The following is a 13,971-nucleotide window of genomic DNA, read 5'->3' on the forward strand; positions in this document are numbered from 1 at the left end:
GTTTATGTCATAATACTACAACGATATATGTAATACTTCTATATGGACTGTTTTTATAAGTGGATGGTGTTCCGTCTAAGTGAAACAAACAGCGTATCGTTCTCTCTCTCCTCCAGGCGCTTCAGTTAGTTCTACGCATCTTCTGCGCTCATAAAGCATGCGCAGTATAGATAAAGTGTCTCGAACGAGGGAGAAAATGAATACTGTCGACACCGTAACGTTTTTTCCCAGAATTATACATATATGATTACAACTCTAAAGATCACAGAGTGACAGAAATTACATATCGCGTGGTTGTATGTCGAACGATTTGTATAATTGAATATTTTGAAGAAATTTTCAATAAGAGTCGCCTTTTTTATTATTTAGAATGTTTATCAAAATAATGTGGATATTTCACAGGTTAAAAAGTTGTATTATAATATTTAGGGATTAATGCATTTTCTGGTTAGATGTCACGTCGGGTTAGGTTATTTTCATTGACCGATAACTTTCTAGTTTCTAGGTTTTTATGTAGTGTCGTTTCGTTCGATTCATAAATCCTTTCCAAAAGTCGAAGTTAACCAATCCAATTACTTTTAAAAGGTATCAATTGTTAAAAGTAGTTATAAATAGTGGGTAGACAGGATTCCTATCGTCTAATCCAAAAAAGGAGCTTATTATCTTTATAGTTAAGTATGTTGTTCTTTTATTATAGTTTAATAATGAAAAAAATTCACGTAACTCTTGCGAGGAGAAAGATTTTACCATTAAGCAATTCTGGTTATTAAATAACGAGACTAGCGCCTAGAGGACGCCCTAGACGGGTGGGGTAAAAAACGAATAGTGCGTTGGGTATCTAGATATCTTGTCTATGCACGTCCCAAAACACGTTTTTTTTACTATTATAGTATTTATGCACTAGTGTCTTAAAACGAACGTATTTTTTTCTATAAATCTCAAATTTATCGTTAAATTGGAAAAAACTCCGATTGAGTGCTATAAATTGTTGCAAGAGGCCTATGGGGACAATTCTCTATCTCATGCGTGTGTTTTTGAGTGGTATAAGCGCTTTAGTGAGGGCCGAGAGAGCACTGAAAATGACCAGAGCCCAGGTCGCCCTGTGACCGTTTTAACTCCGGAAACAGTGACTAAAATCAACCAAATTGTGCGTGCAGTTCGTCGAATGAGCATCCGAATGATTGCCGAGGCTGTAAACGTCGATAAAGAAACATTTAGAAAAAATTTACACGAGGAATTACACATGACAAAAGTCTGTGAGAAGTTGGTGCCAAAAAATCTGACTTCTGGCCAAAAGCTCTTACGTCAACGGATCTGCTCAGATTGCCTTGAAAGGTTAGAAAAATATCTGCTTTGAAAGGGACCCGATTTGAGTCGATGGAAGCGCTAAAGCAAAAAACGGCAGAGCTCCTAAAGGCTCTCACCAAAGAAGACTTCCATCTCTGCTTCGATCAATGGAAAGGTGTGAAATGTGAAAACACTTTTTCGTAACTAGTCTCGTTGTTTAATATCCAGACCCCGTAAACAGTAATTTTCAGAAAGATAGTTTGAGCAATTGACAATTAAAAAATCCATTTCCTCAAAATATAACTTATTGGCTTTTCTCTGTATTTTTATATAATTTTTTGAATTTTTTGCTCATTAAGGTTTCTTATGAAAGAACAATAAATCTTGTTTATGTAACAAAAATAAATAAAATAATAATTAAAAAAAATCAAAAAACCCACCTGCGTGGATAACTACAATTAAAAATCAACTGAAAAGACTGAGACAAGATGAAAATTCAATGATAAGGTATTTTAAAAAATAATGATTAGGTATTTAAAACCAGAAACATAAATTGAAACAGTACCAAACCAATGTACCTGCATATTGTGCACTTAGAACTATCAGCACGGTAGTTTTTTCACTTTTTTGCAATATTATAAACAGAATTACATTCGGAGGCATGCACAAAGAGATAATAATTTATCATAGCATTCAATTTCATGCCTCCGACTGCAATTCTGTTTATAATGTTGCAAAAAAGTGAAAAAACTACCGTGCTGATATTTCTAAGTGTACAATATGCAGGTACATTGGTTTGGTACTGTTTCAATTTATGTGCCCTGTAATTTATGCACCGTCACTGCCCAGTATAAAATTAAGGGAAGCATTCCTCGCTCGATCTTGTCTTTACCACGTAAAGCATCAAATTCTGTAGCACAAGGCTCTATCCGGGCTCCAATACCGGGTCGGTTCCCTGTTATATTTGGCAGTTCTCTTGGCTCCAACTGCTCTCTGCGTAGTGCTGGCCAATCTATTCGTTGGATAACATCCATAGCACTGTTAATCATCCCATGGTTAACATTGATGTCCCATCTTAGCATTGCTCGAGAGCCTACACCTAATTTGAGTTGGTTTGGTATACCACCTGTTTTATTGGGATCTTCAGGTAAGTATTCCTCTCGTAGTTTTTGACCATATGTTTTAGGATCCAATGAGATGTCTACGGCACTAACGGCGTATACTTTTGTGAGCTTTTCTAGCTATTCTGTCATAGTCGCGTTATATGCATCAACCAGTCTAGTTGTTGGGAAAATTCTGACAGCTTCTCCATCGTCAAATGGCCCTATCAACGGTACTCTGCGGTTTTCTATGTTAGATAACTGCTGCATTGTAAGTTCTCCAACGCCAAGACTGTTTCATATGTCCACAAAAGTTGTATCTCCAGCTTGCCTCATATTTTGGGGCAACTCACAATAATGAAGATATTTAAATCGCACAAGACAATTATAATTATAGTAACAACGTGGGTCCGTCCTCGTAGTAAATATATTAGTCTTAGATAACAAGAAGTCACAACGATACCGCGTTTTAAAAACCTAGTGGTGCCATCTATCCGCACAGGTCTGAATTATTTTAATTAGCAATTTTTTATCGTTCTATTTAATATTAAAACTGCAAGTTATATACATATTTACAATCAGTGTTTACAATCCTTCATTTTGATACCCAACTCGATATGCTTGGCAGTAAAAAAAATTTTTTACCTCAAAATATGGCGTCCAAAATCCGCCATTTTGGTTTATTTAAATGTCTCCTATCTAAGAACACTTGGGCTAATGAAACGAATCTAACGATACCTCAAATGTGAAAATCCGTTTAGCGGTCTGGAGATACAAGGTAATAAAGAATATTACATACATACCAGATACGCGTTAAAAACATAACCCTTCTTGGCAGTCGGGTAAAAAACAAGTTATATGGATAGAACAAACATAAAAATTGATTTGATTAAGAATTTTGCTCATTCTAAACCAATTTTAAATGAAAAAACCATTTTTTCATCAACTGTATTCTTATACAACATAATAAATAATGAAAAAACCATTTTTTCATCAACTGTATTCTTATACAACATAATAAATAATGAAAAAATTAAAAATCTTATCAAAAACGTGTTTTCCTTCACGCCAGATGCAGTTTTTGTTCTTTTTATGTATCTTATTTTTATATTCATGAAACATGCTTCTAATACCAACGTCTGAAATAAATTTATAAAAAGGGTAAAATCGATATACCAATTACGGACCTGGAAATTGTTAATCTTTCATAAAGTAATCATTGTAAAATCAGCATTTATTCCATTATTATATACTCATATTTTAGATTTAGACTTTGAGTTTGGTTCTTATCTGATTTAAGATTTTCATTATGGTTAGAGATTTTGATTATCATTTTCAAAATAAGATTTTTAACTTTTGTTCAGTTAATATTTTATTGTATTTTGTGTAAATAAAGTTTATTTGTTTTTAAAATTATTGTTTCATAGTGAAAACACGTAATTTACCTACCTTCGGCGAACATTTTTTTACCACTGGACGTGTTTTAGCATGGGGCAAGTTAAACTTGTTTTGTGGCTTCTTATTCCAATACAAAGCTAGATTTCATTGCATAAAATCATGGTCCTTTTTGTAAAATATTTTTTTAGAGAATTCTCGAAAATATTTCACAGGTACATTAGGTACGGATTTTTCGAGAACTTTTGAAAATCCGTGAAACAATAAGTCTCTGTATGAAAAATTCGAACTGATTTTAGTCAGTTTAGGTAAGTTGTCAATCCAAAGGTAAAGGGTTGTAAATATCTTTGCATTTTGACTTATTGAATTAGACTGAAAATTTTTGTGTTAACTTCCGACAACCGTCATAATTGATTTTCTGTTTTGTGGCACATAAAAGACCAAGGATGGCATCGTTTACTCTCTTTTACCCACGGATACCTTCTGAATATATTGTAAAATATCCCCGTTTGTTTATGTTCCAATGAAATTTCAAATTGTAAACATAATAATATTAAGATCATGAAACTGCAAATACATTATTTATATCAAAACAAATAGCGGCCATTGCTTGTATATATTGGCGGGCCAATTATCTTTTATGTATTTTGCACAAAATTGCTCTCTTTCATTACGTCTTAAATTTTGTAGGTCAAGGAGATACTAGAATTATTTTAAGTCAGTGTAAATAGAACAATTTTAAATAAAAACTGTTAACAAATATAAAATTTGAAAAAAAGTGCATGTAGATCAACATAATTCTCGCCTCACGAATTATACTTTAAAATTATAAAGCCTTTCTTCAACCTCAAACATATTTCAACGTCGATTACTAAACAGGAAGCTCCGTGTATATAACAATTTCTAATTTTAAATCGGGCACACTTCTAAAATCGTTGAAATAAAGAAACCGTTTTATATCGTAAATAGGTATGTGTATACGGGAATGTAACACTAGAAAAAGGAAACCATTGACAGTTGAAAAAATAAACAAAAACGTCTACCAACTCCAATATTATGTTAAAATAATGGTATAGTTAATTAAAAGAAAAAATGTTAGCTCTGTTATATCAAAAGTTTTATCTGCAATCACAATTATTCAGAAACAGAATCGTCGATATAATCATTAAGGGCAAAGTTTTCTATTCTCCAACCATATAATATAATGCCAACAAATTTCAAAGGAGTAATATTGTTCAATGTATGTCTTATAATACAATGGGAAGTTATTAATGACTAGTCTGAAACTACAAAGGTTATTCGGAAACTAATGTCCGTTCACTTATATTTTTCTACATAGGTCCCATATATATGTTTAAACATTTCTTATACAATCTATGTGCCCAAGTCGTTGACATTTGAGGCCTCTGTGGATAACAAGTCTTGAACTGCTTCTTTCATCTGTCGAAGTGATTTCCGGCGAGAAATTCTTTTAGGTAGCGAAATAAGTGAAAATCAATGATTGCACAAAGTCTGGTCTATACGGAGAGCGCTAAGTCTGTTCTAACTCAAAAGATTTGGTCAGACTTTGGGTGGGGATTGCAATATGGGATCTGGAATTGTCATGAAGAACTAAAATAGTAGTAACAAGACCCTCATGTCTATCCCAAAATCTAGGTGTCATAAACTTGCGTGTCGAGATTGTATGTTTGACCTTTAACCATTGATTAATTTTCAAAGTCTATAAGAAACCAACATTTCGTCCTCAGTGATAAACGTCTCAAAATTAATCACCTTCTTTATGATATCGATCCAAATATAAAAGTATCTTCCATCGTTGCTTATAGACAAAGAATTATTATAATACATAGGGTCGATAAGGTACGGGCTTGTAAACCAGAAGAGCAAATTTAGTACATCACCAAACGGCAGCGCAGATTGAATATGAAAATGCTAGCCGGTTTTCCCGGACGATAAAATGGGCGTCAAACCTTTTGTAACTTGAAGTTTGAACCTCACATAAGAGCGCTGTAATAGCCTCGCAAGAAATGATCGAAAGTGCTGGTAAAATCATGTGGAAAACCCCGTGAACTACGCGCGTGAAATTTTGTTTCTAAAGTTTTGGGATCTGAACTAAGAGCGGTGTAATAGTGCAAGAAGTTTTGAATGCTGGATGGCTCCAGTCAAATGTCTGTTTGTGCTACCTAAAATTTAAAAACAATACGATGGAAACCCGCTAAAATATAATTATTTTTTATCGCGCGCACGATTTTATAACACTTACTCAATTTCCGCCTATTAGAGCCGCCGTTGGCGATAAAAAGGATGAAAAAATCAATTTTGATTAAAATTTTTTAAATTTTCTAGAAATAGTTGTACTTTTTTATAAAGTTGCTCAGTACGATTTTTTCCTTTTGCGTTGTTATCACGTTACAAAAGGATTCACGCGCGTACCTTATGGGATTTTCCAAAGGAATTTTCCGCACTTTTGATCACTTCTTGCGCTTTTATTTGAGGTACAAACCTCAAGTTACAAAAGGTTTGAAGCGCGTACCACATGACGTTTTTCCGCCCTTTTTTGTCCCGAGAAAACTGACATTGAGAATTGCCGTTTGGTGATGTACTACTAAATTTGTTCTTCCGGTTTACAAGCTGAATCGGCGCGCACCTTATTGACCCTAGTTTTTGTATCTATAGGTCTGGAACTATTATTATCCTATCTCATCAATTTCTATTATTTTCAGAGTGTTTAATTCATCTTTTATTGACTTCAATTCCCTGCAACGAATCCTCTTATTTTTTCTGATTATTTCCCCTCTTCTTCATCTGTTCTTTTCAAATGATTTTCTAGATTGCATTGGGGTAATAAAATAATGCAAAACATGATTGTGCTTTCATTAAATACATAATTATTCTAATAACAATAACGTTAATTTTAACAAATAATTTTCTATTCGAAGTATTGTAAACAATTAATAGTGATAAATCTTAGACTCATGGCTATCGATTGTATCAAATCTACCAATTTTATTATTATCATCTTCTTAACTATGGGTTAATATAATGAAATTATGTTCCTAAATCTTCAAAATTAGTTTTTTTAAATAATTTTTTTTGAAAAACTAATTTTGAAACAGAAGAGACCTAAAATCAAAAACATTAAGATGCATTAATATATCAAAAGGTCTCAGAAATAAGTAATTAAAGAAGTTTGGGTAATTATACACTTTCACGGTCACCTGGTTTTTTGACTCTAGAAAATTGAAAAATGGATGGATTTTAATGATCTTGGTCTCAAAATGTTCCATTTTACGGCGGATTTATAAAAAAAATTAGTAGAAATAGCTGGAATGAAAATTTCTCATAGTTTCACTGTTTTAAATCGTAAAAAAAACGGTTTTGCACAATAATCCTTTACAAAAAATTATCTCATTATCAGATAAAGTTCTTATGTTTTTTTTGTATTCTACATAAATTAATAAACAATTTAAAAAAAAATCCAAAAAGAATGATTTTTTCAGTTTTTATAGCTTAAAATGGAATCGATGAAAAACAATCAATTTTCGTGAATAGTTTCGTACTATATTCTTCAATGTTAATAGTTTTTGGACCATTAAAAATCGAAAAATAGATAAATTTTATAATTTTGATCTCAAAATGTTCCATTTTACGACGAATTTATGAAAAACACGGAGGTGGTGGCTGAATTTGCGGTTTTTAATAGTTTTAAACCTTAAATAGTAGAAAAACTTTTTTTTTCAAAATATTCATTTTTTTATGTAAATTGCGAAAAAAAATATACGAACTTGATACCACGACGTCAGAAACAGTTACGAAGGATTATATGTAGAAAATCATTTTTTTTGCATTTAAAGTCATGAAACTGTAAAAAATATTTATTTTTTTTAATTCTCGTATTTTTTTTATAAATCCGCCGTAAAACATTTTGAGACCAAGATCATTAAAATCCATCCATTTTTCGATTTTCTAGAGCCAAAAAACCAGGTGACCGTGAAAGTGTATAATTACCGAAGTTTATATGAAATTATTGAATTCTTCAACATTGATCACTTTAACAGTGTAGTGCTGGCAGCGCTCGAATTTCATATTTTCAGGAAACTTCTATTTGTACTATTTATAAATAAGCATTCTTAATTGAACATTGTAGGGTGACCTTAAATAAACACGGTTTTTATCGAATTAAGTATAATATTTATCCCATTTCGTAACGGGTATTACATAATTCTATTTATAGTTAATACACTAATTATCATCCTACACAGTTTTACCCATCAACTTATAGTTTACCACTAGAAATGCTATAAAATTTTATGTGGTTTGCCACTTGAAACTTTTTGATAAAAACCAAATATGTTAAATTTCAATTTTCTTAAATACAATTGGGGATTAATTGTATTATAACCGTATAAAGAGTAATCATTAGATAAAATATCTTTGAAATGAAATAAATTGTTCAATTTACGCTTAATTAAGAAGTTAAGATTCAAAATCAAGTTATCAAGAATCGTCAAATTCGCACTGTTTACAATTCCGATCACTCCGTTGAATTTTGCATTTATTATTAAGGTTGCTTGACATGGTACAAGACTAAAGTAACCAACTTTTTACGCTGCTAAAGCCACGAACATACCACTGAAGACATTTTTTAGAACAGGAAAATAAAAAAGTTCATAATTCACATATCAAGGACATGATGAATTTGAACTATGAATTTTTTTTAAAAATTCTTTATTTGATAACAATAAACACATCCAGACACCTGTAACTTTATGAGGCGTATGATTTGATAAAATTCATTAATAAATGTTTATTTAAATAATTTATCTGAACAGGTAAATGCGGGACAGAATCTCTTAATATGGAAGCGGACAATTTACAAAGCGGGACGTACATAAAAAATCTGGGACTGTCTTGTTCAATCTGGGAGAGTTGATAAGCAAGTGCAAATTGCTTAAAACTTCTTGCAAGGTTAAATCTTGCATAATATTGTTTAATGTAACGCGACGCTCAAAATGATTCAAATTGCTACAGAAACTTCTGATCGACGCATCATTTCCCGAAATTCTAATTTCAACTATAAATCACATTACTCTAATCTTACACCACCCGATTTCAGAACGACCCAGAATTATTGATGATTTTCGTGAGAATTTGCAGCAATCTGTGTCCTCGAATATGTTTGAGAATGTGCGTGGTCATTAGCAACAGTGCCTACAGCACACTGTGTCACAATCATATATGTAATACTCCTATATGGACAGTTTCTATAAGTGTTTCGACTAAGGAATACATAATGATAAAGCTTTCTCTATCCTTCGAGGTTCCAGCTCGGTTCTGCGCATTCTCAAGCATGCGCAACCTGAACGAGGTATCTGGAACGAGAGAGTATATTGTCGACACCTTAATAGTGGGACATTCCTTTTCATTTAAACTGTCCATACAGAAGAATTACATATATGTATAGTCAAAATACAATCATTATTCTTCGGATATGGTTCATATTTGTCGCTGGCAGCCATGGTTGCCTATCTCACATACCATCTCTTTTTTTATATATTTAAAGCAATAAAAATGAGGTTATCTTACCGAAGTGCTACTGATGTTTTATCTGGATTTGAAACTATTAGCTCATAAACCGAACTTTATATTTTTTTAATTTGTATTAGAAATAAAACTATCAGTATTATTTGTATTTGTTTGGAAACTATACAAACACATTTTTCATTCGAGCCAAGGCAGTTTGAGTAGATTTTGAGTAAACTCACATTTTTATTATGTTCATATATATACGACAAAACAATTATTGTTTGAATAAAATTTATCGTAGGACAATCTCTCAAACAACTAAAGGCGGGCTCACACGGAGTCGTAAACTGGGTGAGAATACTAGTATTAGGAGATTTAGTCGTGACCAAAAATAGATCTGTCGTGATTACTTCGGCATTTTGAAGTGAACACGACCGGTTTAGTCATGAAACATCCACAAATGTAAAGTTTCTAGCATATATACACGTATTTGTTTCGATTTTGGTACGAGTGAAATAATAAAATATACTATAATTTATTAATTAAATAAATTAATACATTTTATGTATATATAATAATAATTAATAACATTTCCTGCGAAGATTCAATTTATTGAATTGTATCGCGATGCGGAATGTTTGTGGAAGTCTGAAGTGTACAAAGACAGAGATGCAAGAGATGGAGCCTTGAAAAAATATGCGATGAAATAATTATCAATGGCTTTGGTACTCGTGAAGTAGCCTAGAAGATTGAAAATATTAGATCAGCTTATTATCAAGAATTAAACAAAAAAAAAATAACTCTAAACCATGGTTTACAATTGTCCATTCATTTCTAAAACAAAATCTAGAAATGAATGAAACCGTATCTAATCTTTATATTCACCAGTTCAATGTGACAATACATCAAAGCAATTAGAAGACAAAAACAATTGTGTTTTAAATAACCAAATCGAAGTAAAGTTGTCAAACTAAAAAGTGTCTGGTGAAACATTCAAACTTCCATCAAAATCAAATCAGACAGCTCAATCAAAAAAGAGGCGTCAGGTTTTCCAATAAGGACTTGACAATTTTTTTTTTCAAAATAAAATGAAAACCATTTGAGATATTTGAAAAATTTCATTATCGGGTTGAAGTACATTCAAAACATTTATGAATGGAACTCGGCATTCCTCATATGGCCACCGCGGGCACGTTTGGAGCGGTTGGTTCGTTGGACCCAATTTTCCATGACTTGGCCGAAACGGTTGCTATTGTTGCATTGAGTTGGCATTGAGCTCTTTCAAGGTCGTCGACTTATTAGCATAGACCAATGTCTTGACATAGCCCCAAAGAAAAAAATCGTTCATCAAACTTGTTCTTCAATAAATCGATTGTAACATGTGCTGTGTGGCTTGTGGCGCCGTCCTGTTGAAACCACATGTTATCCAAGTGCATATATTCCAATTCGGACCAAAAATAATCGATAATCATGGCGCGATAACGATCACCATTCACAGTAACGTGGCGACCACTATCGTCGACGAAAAACTAGGGCCCTATGACGCCGCCGACATGCAAGCCCAATACCGCATATTTTGTTTATTGACAAATCCATTGAGCCAGAAATGAGCTTCGTCACGGAAGAGAGAGAATGATCAATCGGCTTCAATTCTTGAGTGAGCCTGATCATGTATGGGTGTAGAGTAAGATCCATACACAAAATTCGCCATAAAGTGGACTTGGCAATGCCCAACTATTGAGAATGCCGTGGAATGGGCTGATTTGGATCAATTGCTACGGACGTTTCAACGGCAGCGATATTTTCGAGACTTCGACCAACCCGTAGTCTCACTGGCACTGCAACATCACACAACGAATATGTAGACTCAAACTTTTTCACTAAACTTGTAACTGGGTCGAGAATTACGACCGAAAATCGGAGTTAACGCTCTTAAAGTAGCGGCCACCTACTCCGAATTTCTGTAGTAAATTTTCAAGATTTACAGACGTGGTTCGTTCGTGTATTTCACCATGATGAAAAGGTTATATCTACTGAAGAAACTGACAGTGAAAGTTCGATGTTAAGTCAAAAGGTGCGTTCACAAACTAAATTCAAAACTGTCATGTTCCTATTGGAAATCCCTTTAAATCGGAGAAGCCATTAATAAGTTAGATAGCATTAAAAAGACATTATCTTTAAAAATAGAATTTGACATTTGGTATCAAAGTTGGGCCAAATAGCTAAACAACATGGAGACTTTGAGAGCACTTAAAGTCCAAATGCAAATACAGAGCTTTGTGTCTAATGAAAGAATCCAATATGGAATGCAAAGGAACCATGATTTATCGAGAAACCATTGTGAAGCTAGTACTTCTGTATACCAAGAACCATCAATATCAACCGGAAATTACGAAGTACGAGGTATGATTCAAAAATAGCTCAACCTAGTCACGAAGAGTATAGTTAGGATTCTTATTTACCACCGATGTATTCTCATTAATTAACTAAAAGTTCACACACAATTTTTGCACTTTCCTGTTTAGCCATGGTTAAACACAACAAAAACACAAATAAATAAAAAACGTACTATGAACAACTAGATGTTAACGGCGGTTCGTTTCTGGTCGCGCCGCCTTTCAGACATTTATTTGTGTGGAGGTCGTATATTACCGGTCATGAAAATCAAGCAGTCGTGAGACATGTGCAGAACGAGTAGTATTCTCGCACAGTTTACGACCCTGTGTGAACCCGCCTTAAAGAATACAATCGAATATTCAGAGGCGTGCCCAGACTGTTGCTCTGGGGGGAGGATCAGGATAAAAGTACCGGGGGGCATGAAATACCCTCCAGTGTACCGGGGGTTCATTTCTTTATGAGATTTTATTGAGCATTTGACATCACAATCAGATTCTAGTTATATCTTGCAAGATATAAATTATTTGATTTATTTATAGAACATTATGATATTTTTGGCCCTGGAGGGGTCCAGTCGAGCTCTTCCCTTCGTCGACACTATGAATATTGATTTATAAGATTTTAAAAGTATGGTTTACTTACCGCTCGAAGTTCTCTTTGAGAAAACAAACGGTTCAGTTGTGATCTTAACGGCACCAGCAGGATTAAGAAGAATGGAAACGCCAATGACGCTTTTGTTGATTTGACGATCCACAAGATTACCAAACAAACTAATTGAATCATCGTAAATAAGTGCATTTTCAACGTTCGAACCTGAAACAAATATGAATCTAGATGAAATGATGAATTCTTTGAAACATTCCCCAATTTAGAGCTTCTCAAAAATTATGATCGGTTTAACGATCTGAATGTTGAATCATTGTTCAGAAAGTGGCAGAAGTAATTTAGTCATAACCATATAATAAGGTTTTTTTGACCATAGCACGTAATTTTTTTGAACTGTAAAAATTATTTATTTCCATTATAAGGTTATCTATGGTGATTGACTGGTTTACAGTTTATATACTTATTAACTTTATGGTATAAAAATGGTTGTTATTATTAAAATTGAATGTAAGATCTATGTGAGTGGATAAATTGCTAATAACTAATAAATTTGAAATTTCTAACGGAAATCGAACGCGACATTCGGAGAGTCTGATAAAATTAGTAGTCTAAGATTAGGGCAAAATAATCGATTAATCGGGTGATCAATTAATCGATATATATTTTTAAAAATAATCGGTAATCGATTAATCGGAAAATATCGATTAATGGATATGGACAACATCCTGTGAGAATTTGGTTTTATAAAATACAATGTTTCTTGCCTATTTCCATTCTTAAAAGTGCATAATGGTTTTGGTACTGTTTAATTGAATTTAAAAGAGAGTTTTTAAGTGGCTTTATTGCAACGTAAAAGACTGAAATAGTTAATTTTATCCTCTCGATCACAGGGTCCTGTGCTTCACCAAGTATTTTTATTGGAAACCAAAGTATTTAATATAACTGTTTCTTTGGTATTTCGAGTGTTTTTGCAAGTAGCGACGGCATTATGATCTGATAATAGTAGAGTAGAATATTTTGAAAGAAAATAATAACAATTAAGTCAACTGCTAAATACAAAAATATATCACAAACACACAAAAACCCAGTAAATACCCACAACTCCAACATAATCTTAAAGGCCAAGAAAACATTCTGATTCCAGCGTGACGTCATGCGCTGTAAGTGTCAAATTTGAGCCGACAATTCAGCATACCGGTGTATGTGTATCGAGATAAAATCTAGGATTTAGATACTACTACTCTTGTGATTCGTTTACACCAATAAAATGTTGATTTACAAAGTTTAAACCAGGTTAGACAATCGACAAGGCTTTAACGTCTACAATTATTAAATAGTGTAAGGTAAAATGCACATAATTCATTCGTCTTGTTCAAATTTGTGAAAATCGGTAGGAAAAAACTATTACAAGCATAATGCTGGAAAAGAAAATAATTATATCGGTGAATATGCTTTTCTGTAACCACTGTACTCGAGCCCGAAATGTGTTTATTAATAACTATGAATATATTACTTAAAAAGCTGTTTTTTATTATGTACCACCAGAAAACACGTATCTTCGTTCAATTAATTCATTTACAACTCTTATGGGCTTCAGGTTTTTGGACAGCTTATTTCCAAACTACATCATTTTAATAAATTTTTCTGAAGCCGTTCTCCT

At 33.0% G+C, this 13,971-nt stretch overlaps 1 protein-coding gene across 4 annotated transcripts in view; it reads right to left on the minus strand.

Annotated features, from left to right (window-relative positions):
- The window catches only part of LOC130448671 (band 3 anion transport protein), a 246,568-nt gene that overhangs the window by 21,977 nt on the left and 210,620 nt on the right, over positions 1-13,971 (minus strand). For all 4 annotated transcript variants that reach the window (XM_056786135.1, XM_056786137.1, XM_056786136.1 and 1 more), the window contains one exon: positions 12,348-12,518. In XM_056786135.1, the coding sequence (XP_056642113.1) occupies positions 12,348-12,518 (171 nt within the window). The remainder of the gene's footprint in view (positions 1-12,347; positions 12,519-13,971) is intronic.

Source organism: Diorhabda sublineata, chromosome 9, assembly GCF_026230105.1.
Source record: "Diorhabda sublineata isolate icDioSubl1.1 chromosome 9, icDioSubl1.1, whole genome shotgun sequence".
Taxonomy (NCBI): domain Eukaryota; kingdom Metazoa; phylum Arthropoda; class Insecta; order Coleoptera; family Chrysomelidae; genus Diorhabda; species Diorhabda sublineata.